General features: G+C 43.2%; 1 protein-coding gene across 18 annotated transcripts in view; it reads right to left on the bottom strand.

The window, feature by feature from the left end:
- Positions 1-25,294, bottom strand: part of ptprsa (protein tyrosine phosphatase receptor type Sa) — a 227,817-nt gene that overhangs the window by 97,637 nt on the left and 104,886 nt on the right. For all 18 annotated transcript variants that reach the window (XM_034583994.1, XM_034583991.1, XM_034583988.1 and 15 more), the window contains 2 exons: positions 14,691-14,836; positions 11,609-11,750 (listed from right to left, as the gene is read on the bottom strand). In XM_034583994.1, the coding sequence (XP_034439885.1) occupies positions 11,609-11,750; positions 14,691-14,836 (288 nt within the window). The remainder of the gene's footprint in view (positions 1-11,608; positions 11,751-14,690; positions 14,837-25,294) is intronic.

The raw sequence follows: 25,294 nt of genomic DNA on the forward strand, positions 1-25,294 counted from the left end.
GGGCCATTAAAGGAAGTGCCTCACTGTGGAGAAACGTCAACCAGTCAGGTCTAGTTTAGTGGTGGGTGGCTTTGAGTGTGCGGTTCTGTAAGGGTGTGTGTGTGTGTGTGGGAGCGGGGGGGGTACTGTGTGAGGACTCGCAGTGGGCACCTTGAAACCTGACGTCAGTTTACCACACCGTGTGCGAGTGGCAGGGCTGCTGTGCAGGCCTTTTCAAATGGGAAATGCCTAAATTGTTTTGAGGTGACAGCTGTGCCGAATGTGATATTGATCATCTCATTAAATCACGAGAGCTTAGCGTTATTCTACTACAACCTATGACAACCTTCAACCAAGGTAGGCTGAGGTATTAAAGACATGTCTAGCCCAATTCATGCACGCACTCAAATATGAACATTCTGAATAAAATACTTTAGAAATTGATTATTCTGAGGACGTTGAAGTGTTTTGTAACTTTTAATTTTAGGCAGCCACATGTTTTTCTTAGACATCATAGACAGCCGTCTGTATTCATGCACAAAGAAAAATACATGTCTTCTACTACCCCCAAAGTAAATACGTTCCACATCTAGTTATCATTTCCCATTCACGAAGAAATTAATTGTGTTCACAATAAAAGTACTGTTACTGAGACAGTGCCTGGTTTCATAAAAGACATGAAGGGCAAAACCTAATTTGTGCAGCTTTTTACAAGACTAAAATAGCTTGACTCCTGTCAGATGATGTAGGTGTGCAGCATGATTTTATGTTATACCTAATGAGGAAGTGCACTGTGGGGTGCTTTGGCAATGGCGAAGCAAGATTTAGAATTTATCATTTTAACTGTGTGATCAATAAGAATTCTCATTATCCCTAATGTGAATATTCTTCATCAGTGCTGAGTGCGGGGGAAATGGGACCCATTAAGAAAAAGCATTGTCATGTTGGAAAATGGGGGGGCTTCATCTCATTGACAAAATCACTTCTTTACAAACATATTTGTAACTTCAGCAATTATAAAGTTTTAGAAGATATATGTGAACAGGGCTTCTGTGCACCAGAGAATCAGGACTTGGTGCTCCCGACATGTGGAGCAGAGACTCTCTAAGCCTGCTTAGCACCAAGCGTCCAAAACAACAATGCATTGAGCTGCTGCACTGTGCCATTCCTGCCAAAGCAACTAATCTAACCAAAACAAACACCAGCTCCCCCCCAAACAAAGACTGGCAGTAACTGAAGGATTTGGAGACAGGCGGATGGGTGGGTCTGGGGAGCGAAGTCAAAGACTTTGTGTGCCTTTAGCTTATTACAATTAAGCCGCTAATGACAGGTTTGGAGGCACCTTTGGTGGGAAGAACGACAATCATGAATATGTGGGGGGATATAAATGAGCAGAGGGGCCAGCTAGACTACGGCCTGGTAATCGCTCGATGTCTCTTCGCGACGCAGAGACGACGAGCAGGCACGGCAGCAAGGGTCACAGAGGATGTGCCCCTCACCAGGGCAAGATAAGTTGTAGTGTTGGATAAATAAGTCACTTAAAAAGATGACGAGGCCGAGTGGTTGTGGGCAGAATGCTGATAAGCTATGGGGGGGGGGGGGGGGAAACAAAGAGGACCACAGCTACAATTTCCCCATCATTTCTTGCTGTAGCAGCATTTGACAGAGCAATTGGTGAATGGTTAAACATAATTCTCTGTCAAGATGGAAGGTACCTTCAGAAAATGACAATAAAAGGAAAAACACATACAGTCCACATTGTGCTCAAATAAGTGTCCCCTTCAGCTGTAACAACCTCATTCACACAGAGACGTGATGCAAACTCCAAGTATTTCGATGGAAGGGCACGGCGGAAAATGTGGGTCTACGATTTTGTGGGCAAAGGGGTTGATGGGCTAGAGCAACACATGTCAGGAGCACAATAGTCTAGAGTACGACCAGCTGCTGTTTGGTCCAGGTGGATCTGGGCCGCACTCCAGAACAAAAGCTTTGTAATCACAAATAAATCCTGCAGCTTCCAACTGGCCTGACTCCCAACGCTATTTTCCTCATAAATACAATCTAACTTGTCCTTATACCCGACTAAGAGCTACAATGGTGTAACACTATTCATTTGACAAAAGTATAAGGCTTCTCTTTCTTAGCTGATGTGTATGCCTCACATAGAAGAAATACTAGTAGCCATACTGCATGTTAAGATTTCCATAGATTTTCCACAGGTGGCCTATGCATGGCACCTGTGAAGCATGAAGGACTCCAAGTCATGTGAGCTCTTCTGATCCTGCAGGGCTCACAGCGTAACCTCTGTGTTGTACACCTCCAGTCACCTGGGCGAGAGGCTTATGTATATGCATGAAGCTGGTGGTCCAGGCCATATCCCCTTGCTCTTCTTTATGCATGAGCTGGACCACTCCAAAGGTCGCCACTCACGCCGTTTCCACAGGAACCACTCTTTTTCTCGCAACTCTTACTGTCTGCGTGTCGAGCAAACAGTAACCCTCACCCTACAATTGTTTGCATTTTATTTCTGCACGTTATCATTGTATTCATTTCCATGTTTTCTTGGCTTCTACATGTTGATTTTTCACGTATAATGTTCCAAAATGCAATTACTATGATTCATATTAGTATGTTCGTTTTGTTGTCGTCCTAAATGAATTACACATGACATTATGAGCAAGTAAATCCCATGACCAGATGGACCGATAGGCCAACCGCACATTTCTGTGAGTATCTGCTTGGCCAGAATTGCAGGGGAACTGATTTACATTTTTTCAGTTATCCAGCGAAATCCCGTGACACCAAAATACTGGCAGAGATTTAATGAAATATAATGACAAGGAGGCATTATAGAAGGGAGTGCTGCCGGGGAGCTTTTACTGTGAACCAGATGCTGGAAATCCAACCACTAATTTCACAACTGATTCGCATTGAATTACATGTGCATTTCTACATATTAATGGACGTGTAACAAGAAATTATTTTCCATTGTTTCAGGTTCCACACATGGACAATGGCTGTTTGAGAGAAACAGAGAAAAAGAACAGATGGAAATGATCTGATATGGGAGGAAATGGGTATTTCTGCCACAGGCTGAATCACCAGGTGAATCAAACCAGTGAACACTTTTCATTGTAAAAAACGTCTCAGAGACACTAATCTCTCAATTTAGTCTCAATGGCCAAGGAGATGGCCCATTTAGTCTGGCCATCGCATTGCTGTGACAAAGGATCCATTTATATGGACTTACTCGCCAGTAATAAACCAGTCAGCCAAACCTGAGCCAGTCTCCTGCTTCCCCACTTGCTTTTTGTCTCTTCATTCTGTATTTTCTTTACTCTGCCCTGGTGCTGTATATTGGCTGTGGTCAGATGTCTACAGTCGGCAGGGTCACTCTACTTGAGCAGGAATTATATGAAGTTGATGGCAAAAGTTCAGGAGCCAGCCACCCGTGGCCAGAGGCTAGTTCCTTCCACTTATCCCGCTCCATCAGGAACCACCTCATTTCTCTCTTCCTCTTCCTCCTTTATCTTTTGTGCTTCCACTCAGCTTGTGGTCCCCCCCCATCCCCCAATAACCAACGATTACTGCATTAAAGGTTTTGAGGATGAAAGGATTCAGACGCCATAAATGCTTATCTTGGTGAATTTTTCTCTGGAAGAAGAACATTTTTCTATAATAGTAACAGACAGATTGCAGGAGACGAGTAGGCATAAAGATGCTAATATTTACGTATGAAGTGGAACAGGGGGAGGAGAGATGATTCATGGTAAGGAGATAACTAAGCTGTTTTCAGACATGAAGTTCAGACAAATTGGGCCCAGACATTTTCCGGACTTTGCCTTTCACATATGAAGAAGATTGTTTGAATTAGAATTAAATTCAGGTGGGGGGTGGTGCCTGAGTGGAGCCGAAAGCTCTCACATCTCGTGTCTCATACACGTGGCGGCTCTCTTTTTAATCCTGACATGTAAGCATTACTCCAGTTTTGCGTCTGCCATTTATCAAAAAACGTCATCAACCTGCCCAATCGCTGGATTTAAAGTTCCCCGCACATTTTTCGGTTGTACTCTCACATAGGCTCACTTGGACATTCTCCTGACATTTTAAAAAAGGGCTGGCAGGAAAAGTTCCAGAAAATGCCCAAAGCAACTGACTCGTTCATTTGCGATCTCTCACACAGCCCCTCCACAAAAATGTTCACGGAAATGTCTGGACATCCATGCCTGTCTGAAAGCAGTTCAATATAAGAGCGGAGAGGAAGCACCAGAGTCACCTCAGGACACCGAAGCGAAGAGTTCTGAGGGGAAAAACACGAAACTTCTTAAGCCTCCAATAAGATTGAGGGGCATGAGGGCCATGCAGGTGGTCAACATTTGACTATTGATTTGTTGTTTGTGCCAAGCCTGACCTCTCCCATACACCAATAACACCAATAACAGCTAGAGAATCCTAACACAGCGAGGAGTAGCACCTCATTGGCACTATCGCAGAACAAAGCACGAAATGTGCTGCACTTGTAATTCTCCTTAAATGAAGGAGCCAAATACAAAACGCACTTTTGTGATCATGCACACAAAGAGAGACCCGATGGTTTATCATCTGCAAGTGGAAAAATTGCTGGAACTGAGAGCTGCGAACAGGTGCTTCATGCAAAAATAGGTTCACCGTGAAAAGGTAACCTCCACTGATGGGTGTAGATCTTAACAGCACGAAACAAATGTATTATTTACTGGTGGAAGCTGTGAGTGCTGCTTGGGAATGAGAATTGACTTGTTTATCAGGGACAAGCTAGAGACAATGCAGTGGGCAAAAACAACTCAGAGAACACACAGCCATGGCACAGTGTGGACTTTAAATTCAAATGAGGTGTGTCGGGGGGTTTGAGGCTTCCTTAAAAAAAACCCTGCTGTGCCTTCTCCTCTTTATCTCTGGCGTGCATATAGGTGTTGTGGCCATCTGACTGGCATGTTCAATAATGCTGTCCTGCCTAGTCAATAAAGATGGAAACTGTGGAAGGTATACCAGGAGAACACTTCCAGTCTTCAATGTGGGAGATGTCAACATTTCAACCAAGTCACGAGACTCTGAATGCTTTCTGCCTCAAGGCTACAGGTATAAAACCCGTCTCCATACTCCCCTTCTTTAGTAACAATAGCCTCACTTTCTTGAATCTTTGAGTACAACAAAAATAAAACAAGATATGTGCATGTTATTATTTCTTCTTCATCCATTTCCTTATTCTGGTATTTCAAATAAATATATTTTTTTCTCTATCTCCCTTCTTTGCTTTTCTACTCACCCGCCTGCCACTCTTTTCTGCATATATTTCTAGCTCTCTCTACAGGTGTTGGAGGCTAGTGGAAGAGGGCGGAGGCTACCGCAGAAGCAGACAGACAGGAAGGGAGAAAAGGAAAAGAAAAGCAGCCAGATCTGTTGCTGATACTGCCACTTTTTCACTGTCTCATTACAGAGCAGCCACTGCCTGCCTGCCTGCCGGCTGCCTGGCTTGCTCTCTCTTAACTTTGTCTCCCTCTCTCTACAGCACACACATACTCGTACAAGCACACACGCACACACACGGAAACACACACTCACAGACACACACAGCTGTCACCCATGCATACTTACACACACACACGAGGAAACAAACAATTTCTCTCCTTCTTTCATTAACACACACACACACACACACACACACACACACACACACACACACACACACACACACACACACACACACACACACACACACACACACACACACCTGCTCATGTTTCACCATGCCTTATTAATTTTTCATCCTGCCTTCCCCCGATGCCCTGGACTCACCTTTTCCTCTAAAATAAACTCAAAAAAAAATGAAGCATTACCCTTCGGCACCATATTAGCACCATGAGAAAAGACAAGAGGAAAAAAATGCAAAGACTAAAAGTCAAAGAAATGTTGCAAAAAGAAGAAAACTTTGTACTTTGTCTTTCTCGAGCGTTTGTGAGAAAATGTAAACTGTAGTTTTAAGAGGTTATAAAAAAAACCAAGGGGTCAGGAATGAAACCCGAGGGGAATATTTCACAAATCTAAATGTGTTTTTGAGCTGGAGCCTTTTTGAAACACACAGGGAATACTGATGAAATAAACAGCAAGGAGAAAAATCTTTTTTTCTCTCTCTATATTCCTATCATCTCTCATCTGTCCGTTGCTCTCTGTCTCAGCTCAGGCTCAGACTTTCAAAAACACAAACCAGTTTTGAAGTCAGATTGCATCACACACAAAGGGAAATCTCACATTTATCAAATTCTATGGCAAATGCACTCACACGACAAGTTGTGATGATGAGAACAGATTATAATTGTGTTTTAGCTAATACCTGGTGCTGTGATCTTCTTCAATTTTGCTAGTGTATTTTTCATTACAGCTGATTCATCATCCTAGTGTTTTTTAACCAATTCTTAAATCTTTTTTATACCTTAAAATATAATGTAATGCAAAATATTATTATATAGGATGCTCTTTAGTTCTCCATCCCACACAGTGTATGTGAATTTGCATTCTATTGCTCAAAATGTGATGGAGAAATGGTCGTATCACTGAAAGACTACACACAAGTGATTAATCACCATCCACTTGCAGCTGTCCACTGCAGCAGGCGGCACCTTCTCTCTCACACCCACTGAGACACAATGAGACCGGACAAGTGGGGACAGAGAGAGCGAGAGAGAACGACTGCAGGGAGGACGAGAGGAGAGATCCTCGGCCATAATGGCAGTGATGCTGTGTCAGAAGATACGAAAAATGGTAGATGGGCCATGAAAAGCTGGAGCCAGTATCTGTTGGGACGTTGATTGTGTTTGAACATTTACTCCAGTTCTTCTTCCCTCGTTCCTCTGCTCACTTTTTCCTCCATCTCATCATTTTGCCTTTGCTTCATATTCATAATCATGACTCTGTCTGCCCCCACCCCGAGTTTCACCGTTTCTCAACCCTTCTCCCATGATTCATAGAGCCTGATCCAATACAAATCACAATAACCTGTGTCTTCACAAAGCAGACGCCAATCACCAGAAAGCCCTGATCAAACAGCAGACACGCTAAGCCCCACTGCCCTCTGGGTAATAGTGGGTGCACTGACCAGCACAGTGTTGCTCTGTGGCAGACGAGTGGAGTTTCCAGTTCACTTTAAACTATCAAATGACAGTGATTTAATATAAACATACATCTACAGTAAAATATCTGTGTGCTCTTCCCCAACTAATGTAAAGTAACAGCAACGATCCGTGTCACAAACACCCTGATAGACATTGAAAGAGACCCTGAAATTTAACTTTACAACAAATTATACTTAACAAGAAGCTCTCACGAGAAAGGGGGGAGGGGGGAGGGGGTGCTGTGGATGAAAACCAGGCTTTGTAACTTGGCAAACTCACACACCAACAGAGAGCGGGAGGATTGGATCGGTTTTGGAGAGAGTGATGAGAGAGAGAGAGAGAAGAGGAGGTTTGATTGGTTTCACCTGGTTGGGAGCGGCAAACGAAAATAAACATGTCGTGTGTGTGTGTGTGTGTGTGTGCGTCTGTGTGTGTGTGTGTGTGTGTATCGGTGCACAGCTGCAAAAAGAGGTCATGGATGGGTCTGGTGTTATGTGGCAAGCATTCATATGTTCAAGGCCAGACCTGAGAGCTGAATTGCATGCACCTGTGTGTGTGTGTGTGTGTGTGTGTGTGTGTGTGTGTGTGTGTGTGTGTGTGTGTGTGTGTGTGTGTGTGTGTGTGTGTGTGTATCAAAGATGACTCTCTACTAACTTCTAAGTTCAAACATCTCAGAGATTTAAGTGAATGTTCCTTAAAAAAAAAAAAAACAATTCCATGGCTTCACCAGCGAGCTTGAACTCCACCAACATGATTATTTCTGCCTTGAGAGCCGCTCTGCCTGGCTCTGATCATTTTGATGGGTTCCCCAAACACCACGATAGACACATCATATCGACAACTCTTACAACATTTGAAAAAAATAAAACAGAGCAGCAGACCAAATCTCATCAATCAGGGTTTTCCCTCCTTTGGGAGCCTCGGGGGAGAATCTATTTGCAACAGTAATGGCAGGGCTAAACACTGCAGCAGTCTCAAAGATAATCACACAAACCGGGGTAACACCCCATGATCTCCTCACAACAGCATGAGTTGACAGTATCCCAGTGGCAACGCTGCCTTCCTGTTGACACTCGAAACACTTGCCTGAAAAATACAGGCAGATCCTCACACTCCAAAAAATTTTCCCATAAGAAAAAAAAAAGACCACAAAGCAAGCTGTAAGTTGTGTCAGATCTCAAGAGTACACTTCATACACTTGTCAGTCCCTCTCCAAGGACTCCCAGAGGACTGTGTGCAAACTCTCAGCGCAGCCAGATGGCCCCCATCTTAGGTATTCAGCTGAGGCAGTGAAGCAACAGCCAAGGAGGTGTCACAGACGATGCTAAAGGCACCCTGCCACCAACACACGCACCGTGCACACACGATCACACACAAACACACCAGAGACAACAGAGGAAGAGGGGAAACAGTATAAAAAATAACTATGAAGATTGGGTTAAAGGTTAGTCTGCTTTTTTTGGAAGAATAAATGTTTGAGTTTGTTAATTACCTCCACCAAGGAGGTTATGTTTTCACCCCTGTCACCATTGAAAGGATTTCCACAAAACTTGGTGGAATGATGCGCTATGTGTCAGCTTGTGCTTCTGAATGGGTGTGTGTGTGTGTGTGTGTGTGTGTGTGTGTGTGTGTGTGTGTGTGTGTGCGTGTGTGTGTGTGTGTGCGTGTGTGTGTGTGTGTGCCTGGGTGTGCCTGAGTGTGTGGTGAATAGTGTTATTGTTAATTTGTTTTCAAACTGCAAGCAGAAACCACATGCTCTCATGGTAGATGAGGACAAGAGGACAGAGAAAGCCGGTACATACTTCTGTGTGTGTGTGTGTGTGTGTGTGTGTGTGTGTGTGTGTGTGTGTGTGTGTGTGTGTGTGTGTGAGCTGAAAAGTGATGATGCCTTTAGTCTGCTGTAAAGTATTCCAGTATTCCACAGCCTGTCATGTGTTCAGTGACTCTCATGACCCTTTGTTAACTGGTGAACATCAACGGATTCCTTATTGGGATGTATAAGTGATGCATGTTTGTGTAAATACATGTTATTCCGTGTGTTTGTTTGTATTTGTCAACATGAATCTATGGGTTGCGCGTGTGCATGCAGTTGGATTTTCTTGCAAATGTGTGCCACGGCTTCTCGGCCAAGTCACCCACCGTGGCGACCCATTTTCTGCCTCTCCACATCCCAGACCACAAACCCTCTGTTTACTGCAGATGTGTCCCCGGTGCCTTGTCCCATATCCCATAATCCTATGCCCCTGTTCCAAGAGCCCATGTTTGCCTATTGTCCTCCTCACCTGTTCTACAATGCCAATCGTCCGCAACACCCCCTGTTGTCTGCCTTCATCTCTGGCCAACTTCTCTTCTTTTTTTGGGGGTTGATTTGTTCCTCTGGTTTGCTCCACTTACATCTCTATTTGCATTCTCTCTCTCCATTGACCCTCATTCTTTTTCTCCCAGCTTCACTCTCCACGTTTTCTGCATTTTCTGTGAATTAAACTCCATCTTTCTTCAATCTCGTTCTCCAGTTTTCTGCCTGTATCTTTTCCCGTCTCCTCCCTAACGCTGCCGAGTTAATGCAGCGGGCTCCGACCTCATTAAAGATGGAAAACTGAGAGAAACTACTGCTCTCTTCCTTTGGTGCTCATGTTGCACCTTCAACCCCCATCATCACTCTCTCATCCCTCCGTCAGCGTTTGGTCTTGCCTGGGCAGGAGAGCGGCTGTCTTCCTCTGGGCTCTCGAGGGAACCTCATCAAGCCGATTGCAATATCTTTTTATCCTCCGCCTGCTCCTGTGGACCACCCTGCGTTCACGTTGTGCTCTTTCACGCAGCTGTGTTCACACAACTGCACATGCTGACATGTACATGCCTGAGCTTGTAGTATAAAAAAAGGGTCTGCTTGTTCAATATCGTTTTTTTCAGTCTGTCTGTGTGCCCACTGTTTCTTTGTAAAGGACTTCACAGAACACTGTAAAAAACAAAATTCAAACTATGAATAATATGAGTCCCTACGTACAGCGCCAAACTGAAAGCTGCTCATTCAGTGTGAATGAGTTCGCCTCAGGTCACATTTTTCTGTCCTAGTCAGACAGAAAACGAGCTTAAACCGAGCCTGATGTAGACAGACATGTAGGTCAAAAGATTATCAATAATCAATGACCAACCCGATCTGAGACAAACTATAATTTCCAAATTTTGTCTGTACACCATCCGGTCAGGTCCCCAAATTCAGGTATCGACACTCTAATATGTATCACTCCAGGCAGAGAAATAAAACTGTGACAAATGTGAACAAACATGTCATTTCAATATATACGTGCCACGTCTCAATATGTGTTTCAACTTTTGAAGGACACCTAAGCCACTCACACCTCCCCTAGCACCCACCAGCGTGTTCCCAGTGCGGGGGGTTTGTTGCTAACAATAACTAACCCAGGATGCTGGGCCAGGCTTCCAATCCCTGCTCCAACATGCATCTGACAGCCAGGAAGGCCGAGCTCGTGTGCTGCCAGCCAGGCAGCAATAGCTCAGCTTCATCCAACCCTGGAAACATGGCAGATGGTGGCAGGAGAGAGAACAGAAGAGAAGAGAGAAGACTCTGAGTGTGTGTGTGTGTGTGTGTGTGTGTGTGTGTGTGTGTGTGTGTGTGTGTGTGTGTGTGTGTGTGTGTGTGTGTGTGTGTGTGTGTGTGAGTCAGACAGACAGGTAGACGGAGAGAAAAGAACGCGGGAGAGTGTGACCACATGCTTGCTCGCCTCTGATAGCGTCCTCCGTGACCTCTACGCTCCAGCTCAACAAATGATGTAATATCTTTGCTGAGAATAAACCAGCGCGTCCAGGAGCCTCTCGGTAAAGGTCCGCAAAGTTCAACCATCATTGATTTCATTGACACATCTCATCCAATTTTGTCGTTTGACACCTGTTTGTGTGCACGGGGGTGTGTGTGTGTGTGCAGACACAGCTGTCAGTCGCTGTGCCCTGACTGTATATGCAGGCAATTTTTCATTCAAGGATCCTTTGGGTTTTCATCACGGGCAAACAGAGGTCCAGCTCGTACATGAATGGAGAGTTGATTAGTGGCATCAAACTGATGAACCCTTGATAAACAGCCTTCACACAGTCCATCTGTTCTGAGTGAATGTGATTCATTTTTGGGGCGGTGCAGTGCGCCTGAAATAATCCTCCACATTTTCACATGAATTAATTTGGCTTCTCTGGTGGCGATTCATGTAACATGCAGTGACATTCTGATAAAAGGGTAAAAGAAAGAAAAAAGGGAGATATCGCATATAGTTATATATACAAACTGATTGATTTTATATGTAATAGAAATAGATAGAAAGACTTCAAGGTGCAGCCCTCGCTTCCTGGCAACTGCAGTTCAAAAACTCAAGGTGCCATGAAAAAACCCCTGAGGAGCTCCTGGTTTTCCACTTTAATGATTTATCTTGTGGTTACCCCCCCTGCACATTGTTTCATATTAATGCAGCACTCACCTCGGATGATGGACAGCTTGGCATTGACGGTGATCTCGCCCTCGCTGTTCTCGGCTACGCATTCGTAGATGTTCTCATCTCGCGGCGCGCGCAGAGGCTGGATTCTGAGTACGGCGCCGGCAGCCTCGTCAAACTCGATGGTCTGTGGGGGTTAAGGAACAGGGTTGGATTAGACTCCATATAGTGTAGGTGAGTGTTAGCATGGAGTACCAGGGTTAACCATTTTCATTTCCAATTTTCACACTTGTTTAACATTTAGGGTTGATAAGACGTCAGTTTATCTGTAGAGAAAACCAAAGAGTGAGTTATAAGAAGATATCCTTGAATGGAAAGGTACAGTGTTTGTGATTTATAACCTTTGGTCCTAATAAATACAGAATTCTAAGGAAAGGCACACTCTCTCTCTCACCACACACACACACACACACACAGTCCCATATCTTTATGTGTGATATGCTTGCTTTTGTGTGTTTTCATCACAAGTTACTTCAAGGAGGTTAATGTTTTCACCCGGTCCGTTTCTTTGTTGGTTGGTTTGTTTGTTTGGAGGCATGATTGTGCAACAACAACTGAACAGACTTTTACATAACTTGGGGAAAGGATGCAGTGTGGGTGTGAGAGGAACCCATCACATTTTGGTGCAAATCCAGATGAGGGGGCATTTTTCAACATTTTCATAATTTCCCAATAAGATATGGATCTTGGTGAAAGAATTCAGACATATTAAGGGGACTGACATCTCAAATCAGATTTGATGCAGCTTGATTGAATTTAAGGGGACTGTTGGGCCTTGGCGGAGATTTTATCTGTAATTACGCCTTTCCTTCTTTGTAAAGACCTTTGAAAAGTCTATTTTCAAATCTTGCTTCAAATAGTTTGGACTTGCCATTAACTAAATTTCTTGAATTCAATCAAAATCTTTTTCAACAGTGTCCTCACAACAAACAGTCGAGCTACTTTAATAGTGGCCTGTGACGTCAGTGGCTGAGACTGACATTAGATCAGTTCTGACATTGTTTCAGAAACTGGCCACTGACATATTTTGAGACTTTGATCTCTTTGAAAACTAACATATCAACAGCCATGTGCCCTGCAGCAAGAAGCTGAACCTCAAGACTTGGCAAATGAGTGGAATTTAAATGGTGGGATGTCTGGACCAGTTACCCCTTTCTTTTAACACAGACTGCCATTTCGCAGGGTTATTGCTTTAGCCTTAATTTTAGATGGATGAAGCGTTAGAGAACACGGTCAGCCCGTCTGTCAGTCTCCCTGCAAACCTCTTCCAACAACCATCCCTCCTCAGAGGAGCTTACACCATCTCGACGAAGGGTTCACTGCTGAGATCTCTGAGCAAAGCATGATTTTGTGATACAAGTACAAGTCTTGAGCAGCCCCGCTGCTCCCCTGCTGCACATCTCAGAGCTGAGCTGTTAATTAGGCTAAAAACACTGCAGAGCACGGCATCACGATCGATATCAAAGCAGCTGTCTAGAGGGTAGAACAGGAAAAAAAAATCATAACAACTTCAAAACCCCTTTACAAATTTTTTATTTCATGCTAAACGGAGGAAAAGAAGCGTCCGTTCTGGCGGGCTGCTTCACGCCCTTGGCTTTGTTTCCCACTTAGCATGCAAGGGAGAACGTACAAACACTACTTGTCTTTTATTTTGTCCTCCGTCGAGATGCTGCTTTTCCCCCTGTTGATGTTGTTGTCATTTTTTTGCTTTTTAGCCTCCTCCCCTGTGGTTGTCTTCATGTTGCAGTGTGTGTGTGTGTGTGTGTGTGTGTGTGTGTGTGTGTGTGTGTGTGTGTGTGTGTGCGCGTGTTTGAATCTATCTCTCTATCTGTGCGCTGCCATCAGCCTTAACGAAAGCAACTTTTTAATTAAGAGACACTGAGCATCAATCAAGACTTTTAGAGATGTCATCTGGGACGCCTGCTGAGAACTTAACAACAAACATCATGAATAACACACAGAAAGACACATTCACACAGACAGAGCCGCACAAAACAAGAATGTGGCAACGGCAGTGTCAGAGGAATGAGAGAGCTCTGAATTGTATTACTGGCCATCAGCTACAGCTAATGGTGGACCCGCACATCACTTGGAGGTTAACACAGCACGTCTATGAAAAGATTGGTAGCTGTTGTCCACGACTATTTGTGAAAACTGTGGGTGAGGAAAAGCACACGAAAACACCCTTTTTAAAAAGACTGCGTGGGAACCCAATTGCAACAGAAGACTGCGCTTGTAATGTGAATGTGGTGCTGAGCTGTGATGAAAAAGAGCATGTGTGGGCCAGGTTTAAGAAGAGTAAATCATTTCAGCTTCATGCTTTAGCTGGGACTTTGCAGGGTGAACTGTGTGACGCAAGTTAAATGTGGCTGCGGATCAAAAAAGTGTGAGCTGCGAACAACAAGTCCTCCAGTTGGTTAATTACTTTACCCTAAAATAGCAGCTTTAATATCATTAGAGAACGGTGTCTCCTTCATTCACACTTCATTCGCCCCAAACAACCATTTTTGCACTTTGTAACTTTGGTGAGTGGGTTCAAGGTCCTGCAACACAAGTCTAGATGAATAACAGTCAGCCGCTGTAATGCCGCACAATTAAAAAGAAGTCGGTTAAGAACAGGGATAGTCTTCAGTCTTCAGTAAGGACATCTAATCAAAATATCACAAGGATTCCAAATAGAGTTTGTGATGTTTTTTAGAGCAACAGCACTTATGCTGGGGATGATGAGGAGAATCACTGATTAGCTTCTTTGCCTGATCACTCGCACTCTGAACCCAGTTGACTCAGCGCTTGTGGCTGCAGAGGCCGCTGTCGCTCAAAAAGTAACATAGTGTTGCTTTAACGCTCACTGAAATGCATTTTAAGAACAATTTAATTTCCTTTATTTTATAATTTTACAAAATAAACTTTGGAATAACCACATTTTTAGAGACCTAAACTGCCAAGAATCGTCTAAGAATATATATACGCTGAGATATTACATTTTCATCGTATCCTCAAGTCTCTTGTCACATGACGGTACAGTAACACAAACAACCTGTTGCTAACCATAAAGTGATGAACTCACCTCTATGCGCTGGGAGTTGACCTTCTTGCCTTTCTTGTTCCAGCTCACCCGGGGCTTGGGGTCGCCTGTCGCCTGGCAAACAAAGGAGACCACGCCCCCTGAGACGCCAATCTGGTCGACGGGAACTTTCGTGAACCTTGGTGATGCTGAGGAGTGAGGGAGACGGGGAGAGAGAGAGAGAAAAAATGAGCCATTAGCACTTAGTGTAAGAGGAATGTTTCACCGCTGGAACTAACTTTGCTCCTCTCAATGCAATAAGGCTTAAATGAGTGTAATTACATCTACACCAAGTCTAGACTTCCACATTCCAATTTGAGTGCATGTATATATATCCACACAAATGTACACACAACAATGATGTTACACAAATCCACACCATCGTTTTCTCGCAACTCCTTCTGTCTCTATTCTGTAAATAAATCTGTAGCTACTTTTATTTACGAAGTTCTGTTTTTTTCTGTGTTTGTTTGTTATCACGATAACGCAGATCTACTGGATGGATTATAATGAAACATGTCAGAAGGACGTGGTTTGGATCAGGGAAGAAAACATCCAATTTTAATATCGATCAATGTTTTTTTACTTTTCTTTTACATTTCGAAATGGGGCGTTTCCCCGAAAAGGGGAACGATATCTATGAGTGAGCACAATTTGGTGCGACTTGATTGATTAAGTGCTATTCTAGTGTCTTAATGTATTTATCACATCAGAGAGGAGCCAGTTTGAGTTTTGGATAGAGACAAAATAAATACCTTGACAGACAGACAGACAGACAGACAGACAGACAGACAGACAGTGGGTGGATTGACGAGACACTTTGGATAGATGGACACCTATCAACACCTAATCCCATGTGTCCCGTACTGAGGACAGTTCGGATTTGATGGTCATTGTGGTGATTGAACCCGTTTCAGCATCTTTAACTGGGCCACGCCGTCATTGCAAATTACACCCTGGGGTGCAATCTCGGATTGAATTAAAAATGACTGTGCCCGTCCTCATCTGGTACCTCCTTTTTTTTAACGCTGTGTAGTTCTGTGTGTAGATCATGACTTGAGAGTTTATACGTGGATGTTGTGCCAAAGTGCTGATGGCTAGTAGATAAAACAAAATATGGCACTGTAGGGAAATGGAGTCTGGACCCAGGCAGTTTCATAACAAACCCTCAGAATAAGATGATGAGGCAGTAGAAGTGAATTTTGTATTTGACGTTGACATTAAAGCATTCAAAAGTGAGAAATTGAGTATAACACTAAAGAATTATGCACTCACGGGACTGTGACCTGTGATTAAACTGTATATCAAACGTTAGTAATTTTGGTGCTTTTGGCTTCTTCTTTTTTTCACTTGGTTGCAGAAGTTAAAGACAACAAGCCTGATAGAAATAAGGAGAGAGAAAGAAAACACAGTCTCTTGGGGAACTCGTTAAATCTGAATCATACAGAAATGTGTGGATGATCAAACGGCCAGCACATAGCGTCAAATTAATAATTAAGGGACCATGGGCCGACACCAGTCTCCAGGCAGAGCAAAACACATATATGAAGGAGAATTCCTGCATTCATTATCGGGTAAAGGGAGATAGAGAGTGGGTACTTTAGACGGAACGAGGCAAGAGAAATTGTGTAAGACAAGGGAAAGGAAAAGAAGAAGGGTGAGTGTACCGCCTCGGGAAAGCAAAGGCAAAGTTAATCTCACCGCCCCCAACGAACAACCAAAATATTTCTGATGCAAATATTACAACAACATACACAAACTCACCGCCCCCAACTTAACTAGTTAATGGTTATTTAATCTCAAAGGCTGGTTTCACATTTTGCCGTACATTTTTTGTTTTTTTCTCCAAGTAGAATGGGATCGCTAGAGGATGAGCGGTTACACACATCGTTAACCAACAGCAAAAACGTGTTCCTGCAGTGTGTGCCAATGGGAAGACAAATTTAACCTTGATTTTACAAGCTTAGATGTCTGCGAATGCAAGATTATTGCTGAAAGTAAGAGAATGTGCTCATTACACCACCCCCTGATCAGACAGAGATAAAAACATGCTGTCAAATAAATACCACTGCGGCTGCAATATTATGTTTCACGCTAGCAGCCACAGACGAGCTCTTATCTTGCTTTGATTTTTTTTGTTTTTATCATCTTTTGTTCTTGTGTAGTTTGGTGTATGTGTAGCTCAAAGGGTAAAACATGACACGTAATACAAGGCTAATGATACTGGGACCATCTGTGCAAAAGCTTGTGCATGGTATTATAAGACTTGTGCATTCAGGCATTACCTTGATGGTGTATGTTAGTCTGGGTTAGACAGGTATATCGCCAATTAACAATTGGGTAAATCCATCGGTTCAAATTAATGTTTAAAGCCAGTAGGGTACTTAGCACCGTCGTATCATCTCATTACAAGATTCACGCCCCCCCCCACCCCCCGTCTGCCTGGGTTTTCTGTGGTTACTACGTCTTCCTCCCAAAGACGTGCAGATTGGGGGTTAGGTTAATTTGAGACTTTGAATTGACCGTAGGTGTGATGTGACAGTGAATGGTTGTTTGTCTCTGTATATCAGCCTGGAAACCTGTCCAGGATGCACCCCCGCCTCTCACCCAATGTAGACACATGAAGGATAAGCAGTGTAGATAGTGGATGGAATGGAACCTTTAAAGCCTGGTTCAAAGTGAGAGCTAAAAAGGACCTGGCAGATGGAGTTGAGCCACACTCCTGACAGCATTGGCTGGGCATTGTAGGTTCGGGCCGACCCACTAGGTCTCCTGTGCCTGCCCATGTCCTGAGTCATGTCCTGACTCATGTCCTGAGTCAGACTGGCTGTAGCCTAAATTTAATGGATTATAGATACTAGGTGTTTCTCAAAAAAAAGCAATTCGAGCCGGATTGATGAATGGAATATCCCCACTGAGGCTAGCATTCATGCTAGTAGGATTAGCAATGTGACCTCTTCTCAGGCTCATATCAGGCCATCACAGGCAGCGGCGCCGAACAGAGTAATCCTGTCAAACTTTTCTGCACGCTTTTTCTCTTGCAAAAAAAATATCGTTCAGAGACTGGTCAGTGTACTCATTTCAGGCAGATGCTGCATTTTGCTATCCGTGCAGGATGTTCCAAGGAGTCAGAACCTCATCTGCTACAGGCACGACCTTCACCATTACTGGATTTCGTGACTGCGAGTAGCCTACATGGCATAGTATCTCTCGGTTTGATTCGGCTGTTCTGCTGCATACGCAATGAGAGCACGCCAAGTTTATTCATGTCCTGATTTATGCCACGATTTCAGTGAATCAGTGTGCGCTGTAGGCTGCAGCCACTGGGCCCAAAATGTTCCAATTTAATGTTTTAAATATGATTAATCACTGACAGAGTTGTAAGTCTGTAGTGCAGCTCGGCCATGATGCTGTTGACAGGACTCAGACTGTTGCCTGTGTTGTTGTGTCGAGTTAAATCAATGCCCAGCCACGAAAAAACAGGGCAGTGACTGATTGACAATTAAGCCCATTTTAAGTGGTTGCTTTCCGATCGATTGGGGCCGGAAAGCAGCTTCAATTCATAATTTATAATTGAGAGTTACATCAAAAACTGTGTGTGCAGCTCACATATTTCACCCCCCACCTGTTTGAATCTGCAAGCAGAGACATACCTGCATCTGATGCCATTTTTGAAGTGTCAGACAGTTGTTATCAAAGATACACACACAGATATATGGCTTGTTGGACTGACAGTGGTCAATTGAAAAACGTTATCATATTGCCAATACCTAAAAAACCATCATACGTGATAAAAGGTGTCTCTGACAGGCTGTGAGTATTGGACATCGACAGACCACACACTGAGCAAAATAAATCAGCCAATGGGTCGGGATTAAACTCCCCTAGCTTTATAAGAAGAAGGTGTGTTGTTGGCAATCATTTTAATGTTGTAAATATTGATTCCCTGGTTGTCTGATGGTCACATGAAAGCATATAGATTGATATTTCTAAGCCCTCTTTAAATCCTACTCTTCATCTGTAGAAGGGACCCATGAGGATGGTACATTCCCAAAACGCACAGGAGAAAGGTTTTCAACAAAACATATACATACATCAATATCTATACTCACATGACGTATAGCTGTGAAGCAGTAACGGTTGGGGAATGATATAAGCGCTGCAGTTTTTCTCCAGCATCATGGAACAGGCTTACTTTATCTGGCGCATACAATAAACCCTTTTGGCATTTGATACTTTCAATTTCCATTCTGAAACGGCACAAGACAGCTTTACACAACTCCGCTCCTCTGCATTTGACCTCCCCTTACAATGTGCCCTCTGTCGAGACAGAAGAGGGATTTACACAGAGCAGGCCTGTGGCAGTGGTTCTGCTGAAGGCCAGCGCTCTTTGATTCCTTTTCCCCCCCTAGCTGGACCATTCGACATTTCCGCCCAGTTTCCTTCTATCCCTCTTCTCTCTCTCTCTCTCTCTCTCTCGCTCACTCACTCTCTTTCTTGGGCTTCATAGGATGAGAGAGGTGAACAATAAATGTTCTTGCCGGCATGTCAGTCTGAATTTGACTCCTGACAGATTCAGGACTTTCTTATTATGTCTTAGATGTAGTTTTCAACATCACATCGGTGAGGTTTTAAGTGAGAGGTTTGCAGGTAAAAATGTATGAAATGAACTAGAATGAGACAGTTGGGGCCAAGAGGGAGAGGAAGAGGAAGAGGAAGAGGAAGAGGGAGTGCAGGTGGTGAGGTCAGTGGTCAAAGGAGCGGAGGAGAGAAGATGACAGGGGGTAAATGTTGTCTTTTGCTCTACTTTCTTGTGGTTTCTAGTTTAAAAAAAAAAAATGTGTAACGTTGAGTCACATACATTATTTGCAGCCGTTAAATAGATAAGAGGCATTTTCATAGCCTATCAAGTCCCATTTCTTCTGCTTAGATCAACATACAATAGAAGATTCAGACCTTTTTACTAAAGAAGTTCATTAATTCTGCCTGTTTGCATTTAGAAAATGCTGCAATGGCTGTAAATGATACTTTTCTGTGTCCAGCAGAATCCCCTTTAACTACATATGCTATCCTATCATCTCTGTACCATACGTTCAGCTATAATGATACTGCATTGGACGTCCACTGTTTACATTGTAGACTATGATGAACACAACTCCGATGTGAAAACAAACCAAAAAAACGATTTTACTTTCATACTTTCAATATCTATGAACAGATTCATTTCAAAACAGATGAAATAAAGCAGTTTGTAAATGTCTTCCATGACCCACCGCTCCAGCTGTGATGCAGTATTTACAGCTGCACAAAGGTCGAAGCCACGGGGGAGACATTAACGTTGTGTGTGACATGGGAGACGTGCCTCTCAGTGGCCCACAGAACACATATCCCCAACATTTTACACGTTCTGATGCGACTGCCCTTGCCCAATGTCAGCTGGGATTGGCTCCATCCCCCCCCCTGTGACCCTCAATGGATAGGCGGTATAGATAATGGATGGATGGATATGCCACTGATGTCATAGGTTAAATCTCTGACCTTCATGGTTCACACAGATGCGTGTCTAAAAGTGAAGTTCTGTAGGCATTCCTGCAGGCTATAGATATAATTATACAAATAATGTTTAGACGGGTTTCTGTTCTGCTGTATCATGATTAACCACTTTCACTCAATGCACACTATCTCTCTCTTGCTTTCTAAAACACAACCTTTCAGTGTTGTGTCTATTTTTGCTCTACTTGTATTCAGGAGTGAGTTTATTATTGTCTGAGCATCTTCAGCATTTTTGAACTTCCAAATCAACCCAGGATGGATTTAAACCTCCAACATGTAACTTCGGCCACTAGGGGTCATGGGAGTTGTCACCAACATTGCCGCTGAAAATCTACCTGACGTGACTCAGGTGCAAATCATGTTCAGGGATGAGGATATGTATTGGAGGTTTTATTCATGTTGCAATTAGCGGTGAAGAACCATGATCATCATAACATTTAACTGGTTAACTAGCTAGCAGTGTGCTTTTCCTCCAGACGTTATAGCAGAGACGGACAAAACCACAGGTAAAGCAGATGCAATGCAAATAAAAGGCGAACAAAATTAAACGTCCAGTCACTTGAATAATATTGTGGATTTCTCTGAGTTTGCACATTGTTTGTAACATTTCAGCTACATATGTAACATAGGTCTAGTCATTTTATTTGAATGACGAATTGTTGCACATTATATCTTAAAGGGCAAAGACATCAGGTTTTATTCACTCAGATTGAAGATGAAGATTTGTAAGGAGTATAAAAAACAAATGGTGGAGTATCTTTAAAATGATATACAGTGAGTTGTAAGAAAAAAAGGTACAGAGGTGCATTTGTGTGCTTCTGTCTTTGTGTGTTTGGTAAATAAAGTACAGTGTGTGCATATGTGTCGAATGTGTTTGCCTGTGTTTTCCGTGCCATCAACCAACCCTCCGCCACTGGCGAATGTCTATTATAGTGCAATCACTTCAGGTATGCTGTGTGTGATTGTGTGAACCCTGAAGAGCATAATTAACCTTTTTTTTTCAATTTCCCTCAACTGTGTGCCTCTGGGCCTCTGCTGCCAGTTACTGTTGACTTTGAACCTTCCTTTTTTCCGAAATTTGAACCACGCCACGTCGCCAGTAATTGCAAGGTAGAAAGATGTTGAGTGGTGCAGAGGCTTAAACTGCTTTTAAAACCCCCGGTAATGAGTGATGACACAGATCGCACCACATTATCAACAGATGAGCTTTTGCACAATGTTTGAATTTAAGTGGTTCAGTGTGTTCTACTTGTACAAATGAAGTTGACACACGTTGCTGTGTGGGGATTTAAACACTACTTCCGAGTTGAAGGACTTTCGCTCCAATCATCATCACTTTATCATCATTTCAGTCTCTGGTAAAATCACACGACAAAAACTTGACCATAGAAGATGAAGGTATTCCCTTTATCACTGTGCAGTGGTGTGGATTTCCCATGAAACCTTTACCTCAGAACAGCTCCCCCTAACTATTATGTGTGGTACAACACCTTAGTGACATGGCATTACCACTAAATTACTGTGAAACTATAGACTGTGTAAAAAAATGGATTTAGACTATGGGTGCAGAAAGTGAGGCCAATCAGGAAGTACCTAAAACATGTATTCTCTCGAATGTCCAACAGAGGGCGACTCCATTGGTTGCAAAAATACTTCTCATTCGATTAATAACTTCAGAAACATTTTCCAAGGAGTTTATGGTCTCAATCACTAATTTCAAGTCTTCTTTAATGCAGCATGATTTTCATTTCGTAAATTATGGTCCCATTTAGAGTAAAACAGACGATAAAGCACTGTATGCATTGGGGCATTGATGCCATGTGATGGATAGCTACTACCGTCCGTTTTTATTTAAAGTGATAAAAAATTGTTATACTTGCTAGACATCAGAGTAAAAGGTTGGCTCTTGAACCATCAGACAGAAGGGGCATTTATACAGAACTTCTACATTACCTTTTATGGTAAGTCAAACATAAGTTAGTAAATAGGTTTGAAGTTAATATGAAAAACCCAGGAATATCTTTCCTTTTATTATGAATAAAATACAACTTAATACTGCTCTCTGCTTTCTGTTTGTGCTGTACACAGGGCACATACATACTGCAGTTTGATTCCCACCAGTGTCACGTGTTGTAAAAAATGTACTCTTCTTTTACTTAAAGGTACCTTATATAAAAACCATCTCCGGTCACATAACATATATGTGACCAGAGATGACATTGAAAGGACACTGCACCCTCAGCGGCTATTTTTCCCCTTCACCTAACTCTCCCAATTCCCGGTGCAGCACTACCAAGATAAGCACACAAGACCCGTCTTTATCTGCCTGGCAGGGGGACATGGTCCGAGCCACGGGGGCCCAACTATCTTCAGCAGGCCCTGAGAATAGAACAGATCCACGTCAAACACGAGCAGCGAGCGGGTGATAAAAAAACTCACACTGCGCATACGGCCACTTGTTTAGCTCGTACAGAAGCCGCCTGCTACTGACCACTACCTCTGTTGGACGTGATAAGAGAGAATATACCAGCACTGTGATTATAAAGTGGCGGAGAGTGGGAGGTGGGTATGTGAATATGAGACGGCTCAATTTGCAGTACTTTACTGTTGACGTTTGGAGGGGGGGGGACTGTTAGGGGAGGAAGAGGACTGGCTTTATGACTAATACAGTATTTGATGGAGAAAAGCTTCTCGGGTCATAAATAGGACCCATTATCCGCTGAATTAGCAAAGTGGGAGACAGAATGACGCAGGGCCATTCAGTGATTTGCAGAGAAAGGCAGCAAATTGGGGAAAGGGCACTTGTTATCCATCTTGCTACAAATAGGTATCTTTCACAGCACACAGAGACCTCTCTGTCCTTTTTTGTCACCAACAACGTCTGTAAAGAACATTTGGGTCCATTAGAGGTAAAGGAAACTAATTCCACTTCCTCCTGCCTCCCATAGGGGAGCAAGTGAAGTGGGTTTAATCAAGGTAAAGATACAGATGAGGATAACGTTTCTTTATATTGTATATTGTTTGTTCCGGTTGGACTTCTTTCAGATAATATTCACATTAGGTTCTTATAAATTTGTGATTATGTTGTCATTAATGTCTTTCACAGTATATCTGAGGTTTTACCACATGAGTTTCAGTTGTTATTATATGCTGTTGTGTAGCTTTTTAAACTGAGTGTTTACAAAGCGGATGGGGACCAATATGAACCACGGCGTGCTACTAATTTAAATAGGTTGATTTAGTGGAGCTGATCCTGATTGAGATTAAACTTAATTTTCATATTAGCCAAACAGCAGACGCATGACACACACGGGGGCACAAACTGTCATGACTGACTTCCTGGGAAGAAAACAACCAATGAACAGAAAGTGGAGTTCGCATCTCAGCTTGTCCAGGACTTTTCTTTGACTTGGTATGAAGTCAAGTCACCTTTTAATTCCATGTTGCACTGTGTCTGATTGAAACTTTGGATATTTAGTAGGCATTTGATCAAAGCTGCACTGAAGTCTGGACATTTTACTCAAACTTTCCTGCCAGACCCCTGGTACAATGTTCTGAAAATGTGAGAAAACAAGTCCTGAAAGCGAGTAAGTGGGCATGTTGATCGTGTTTCTAACATTCAGACGAGCAGTGCAGAGAGGTGATGCTGACATTGAACAACAGCCACGTGGACCTCTGAAGTGTAGAGGTTTACTAGCTTGCAGTATCTGAACAGTACAGTACAGCTATCCATGAGACTCAGCAGGGCACCAAGCTGCTCGAGCCGCCTGTCCGTCAGTCCTGGACCCGACTTAAAACCTTGCCAGCCTGTATCAGCACGTACACACTGAGCAGAGGGACAGAGAGACAGACGGATGGATGGACGGACAGACGCATACGACGGATTCAGGAAAACGTTCATTCAAGTCTATGCATGAACAGGCTCACACACACACACACACACACACACATGCTCTCTCCCCCCATCTCACACCCACACGCTCCGGGCCTAAACAACTGAGCCCCATCAATCAGGACCAATTCTCGCAGGCTGCCTGGGCAAGTGCCATCGCTATGGAAACCAAGCCTTTACTCTGAACCCCGTCTTGCTTTGTCTTGTCTGGTGGGTTTTGACACGTAATCACTGGCAACTAAAACCAGAGGACTACTGCAAAAAAAAAAATGCTGGTGCCAGTTTCTGATGGGCTATTTGGAGGCATCATTATCAGCCAACTTAGAAGAGCTGATGATTTTGATCTTTGAGAACAGGGCTGATGTTTCTTCAGTCATCTATTTAAAGGCCTGCATCAAATTTAACTAACTTTATAACAGAGGAAACTATTTTCCAATAAACTGTTAAAGGTACTAAATCTATTTGGACAAGTTAATAAACCAAAAATCTGTGAAAAAAAAGATAAGAAAGATTTCCATCTACTTTCAAGTGCTGCCAAAGTTCTTTTGAGCAGTGCACTTATAAACTCATAATAGTGATGCTGGGGGGGACAACCATGTATCATTGTGGTTGCGTGGGTGAGGTGTGAATGTCTGAAATGGTCTGAACGTGTGTTCAAAGTAAGCCTGCACCCTCCGCCAGTCAGGTTGAAAAAATATATATTACTGTCTCACCTAATCTCAGCTGCAGCCATATTCCACACGGCAGGTTTCGGGTCAGGCTCCATCCCCGTGTTGCTCTGGCTGAGCAAGTTTAAGGGTTAATGGAACAGTTGCTTTTCCAATTAAATTTTAAGAGGGAAAGGCTAATTGGGATTTGATCTTGGGGCAACTGGGGTGCCAAGCAGTAGTGGATGTAATGATTCACAAAGAGACTGTGTGCTGCCTGGATTGTACGGCCATTTCCCCACAGTGGAAGACTGTCCTTTTTGTAACCTCAAATGGAAGTCTTAAAAATCCTATTCTCCTTTCAGCAAATTAATAAAGAGGCAAGATGAGATTATTTTACGAGTGTGAATACAATCAAACTTTTATGAAGACATTTCTTGTAAGAAGTGATAACATCTTGATAGAAGTGGAGGGAAAGGCCGTACTTAAAAGATAGTTTGTGGGACTATTCTTAA

Source organism: Hippoglossus hippoglossus, chromosome 4 (assembly GCF_009819705.1).
Source record: "Hippoglossus hippoglossus isolate fHipHip1 chromosome 4, fHipHip1.pri, whole genome shotgun sequence".
Classification (NCBI taxonomy): Eukaryota; Metazoa; Chordata; class Actinopteri; order Pleuronectiformes; family Pleuronectidae; genus Hippoglossus; species Hippoglossus hippoglossus.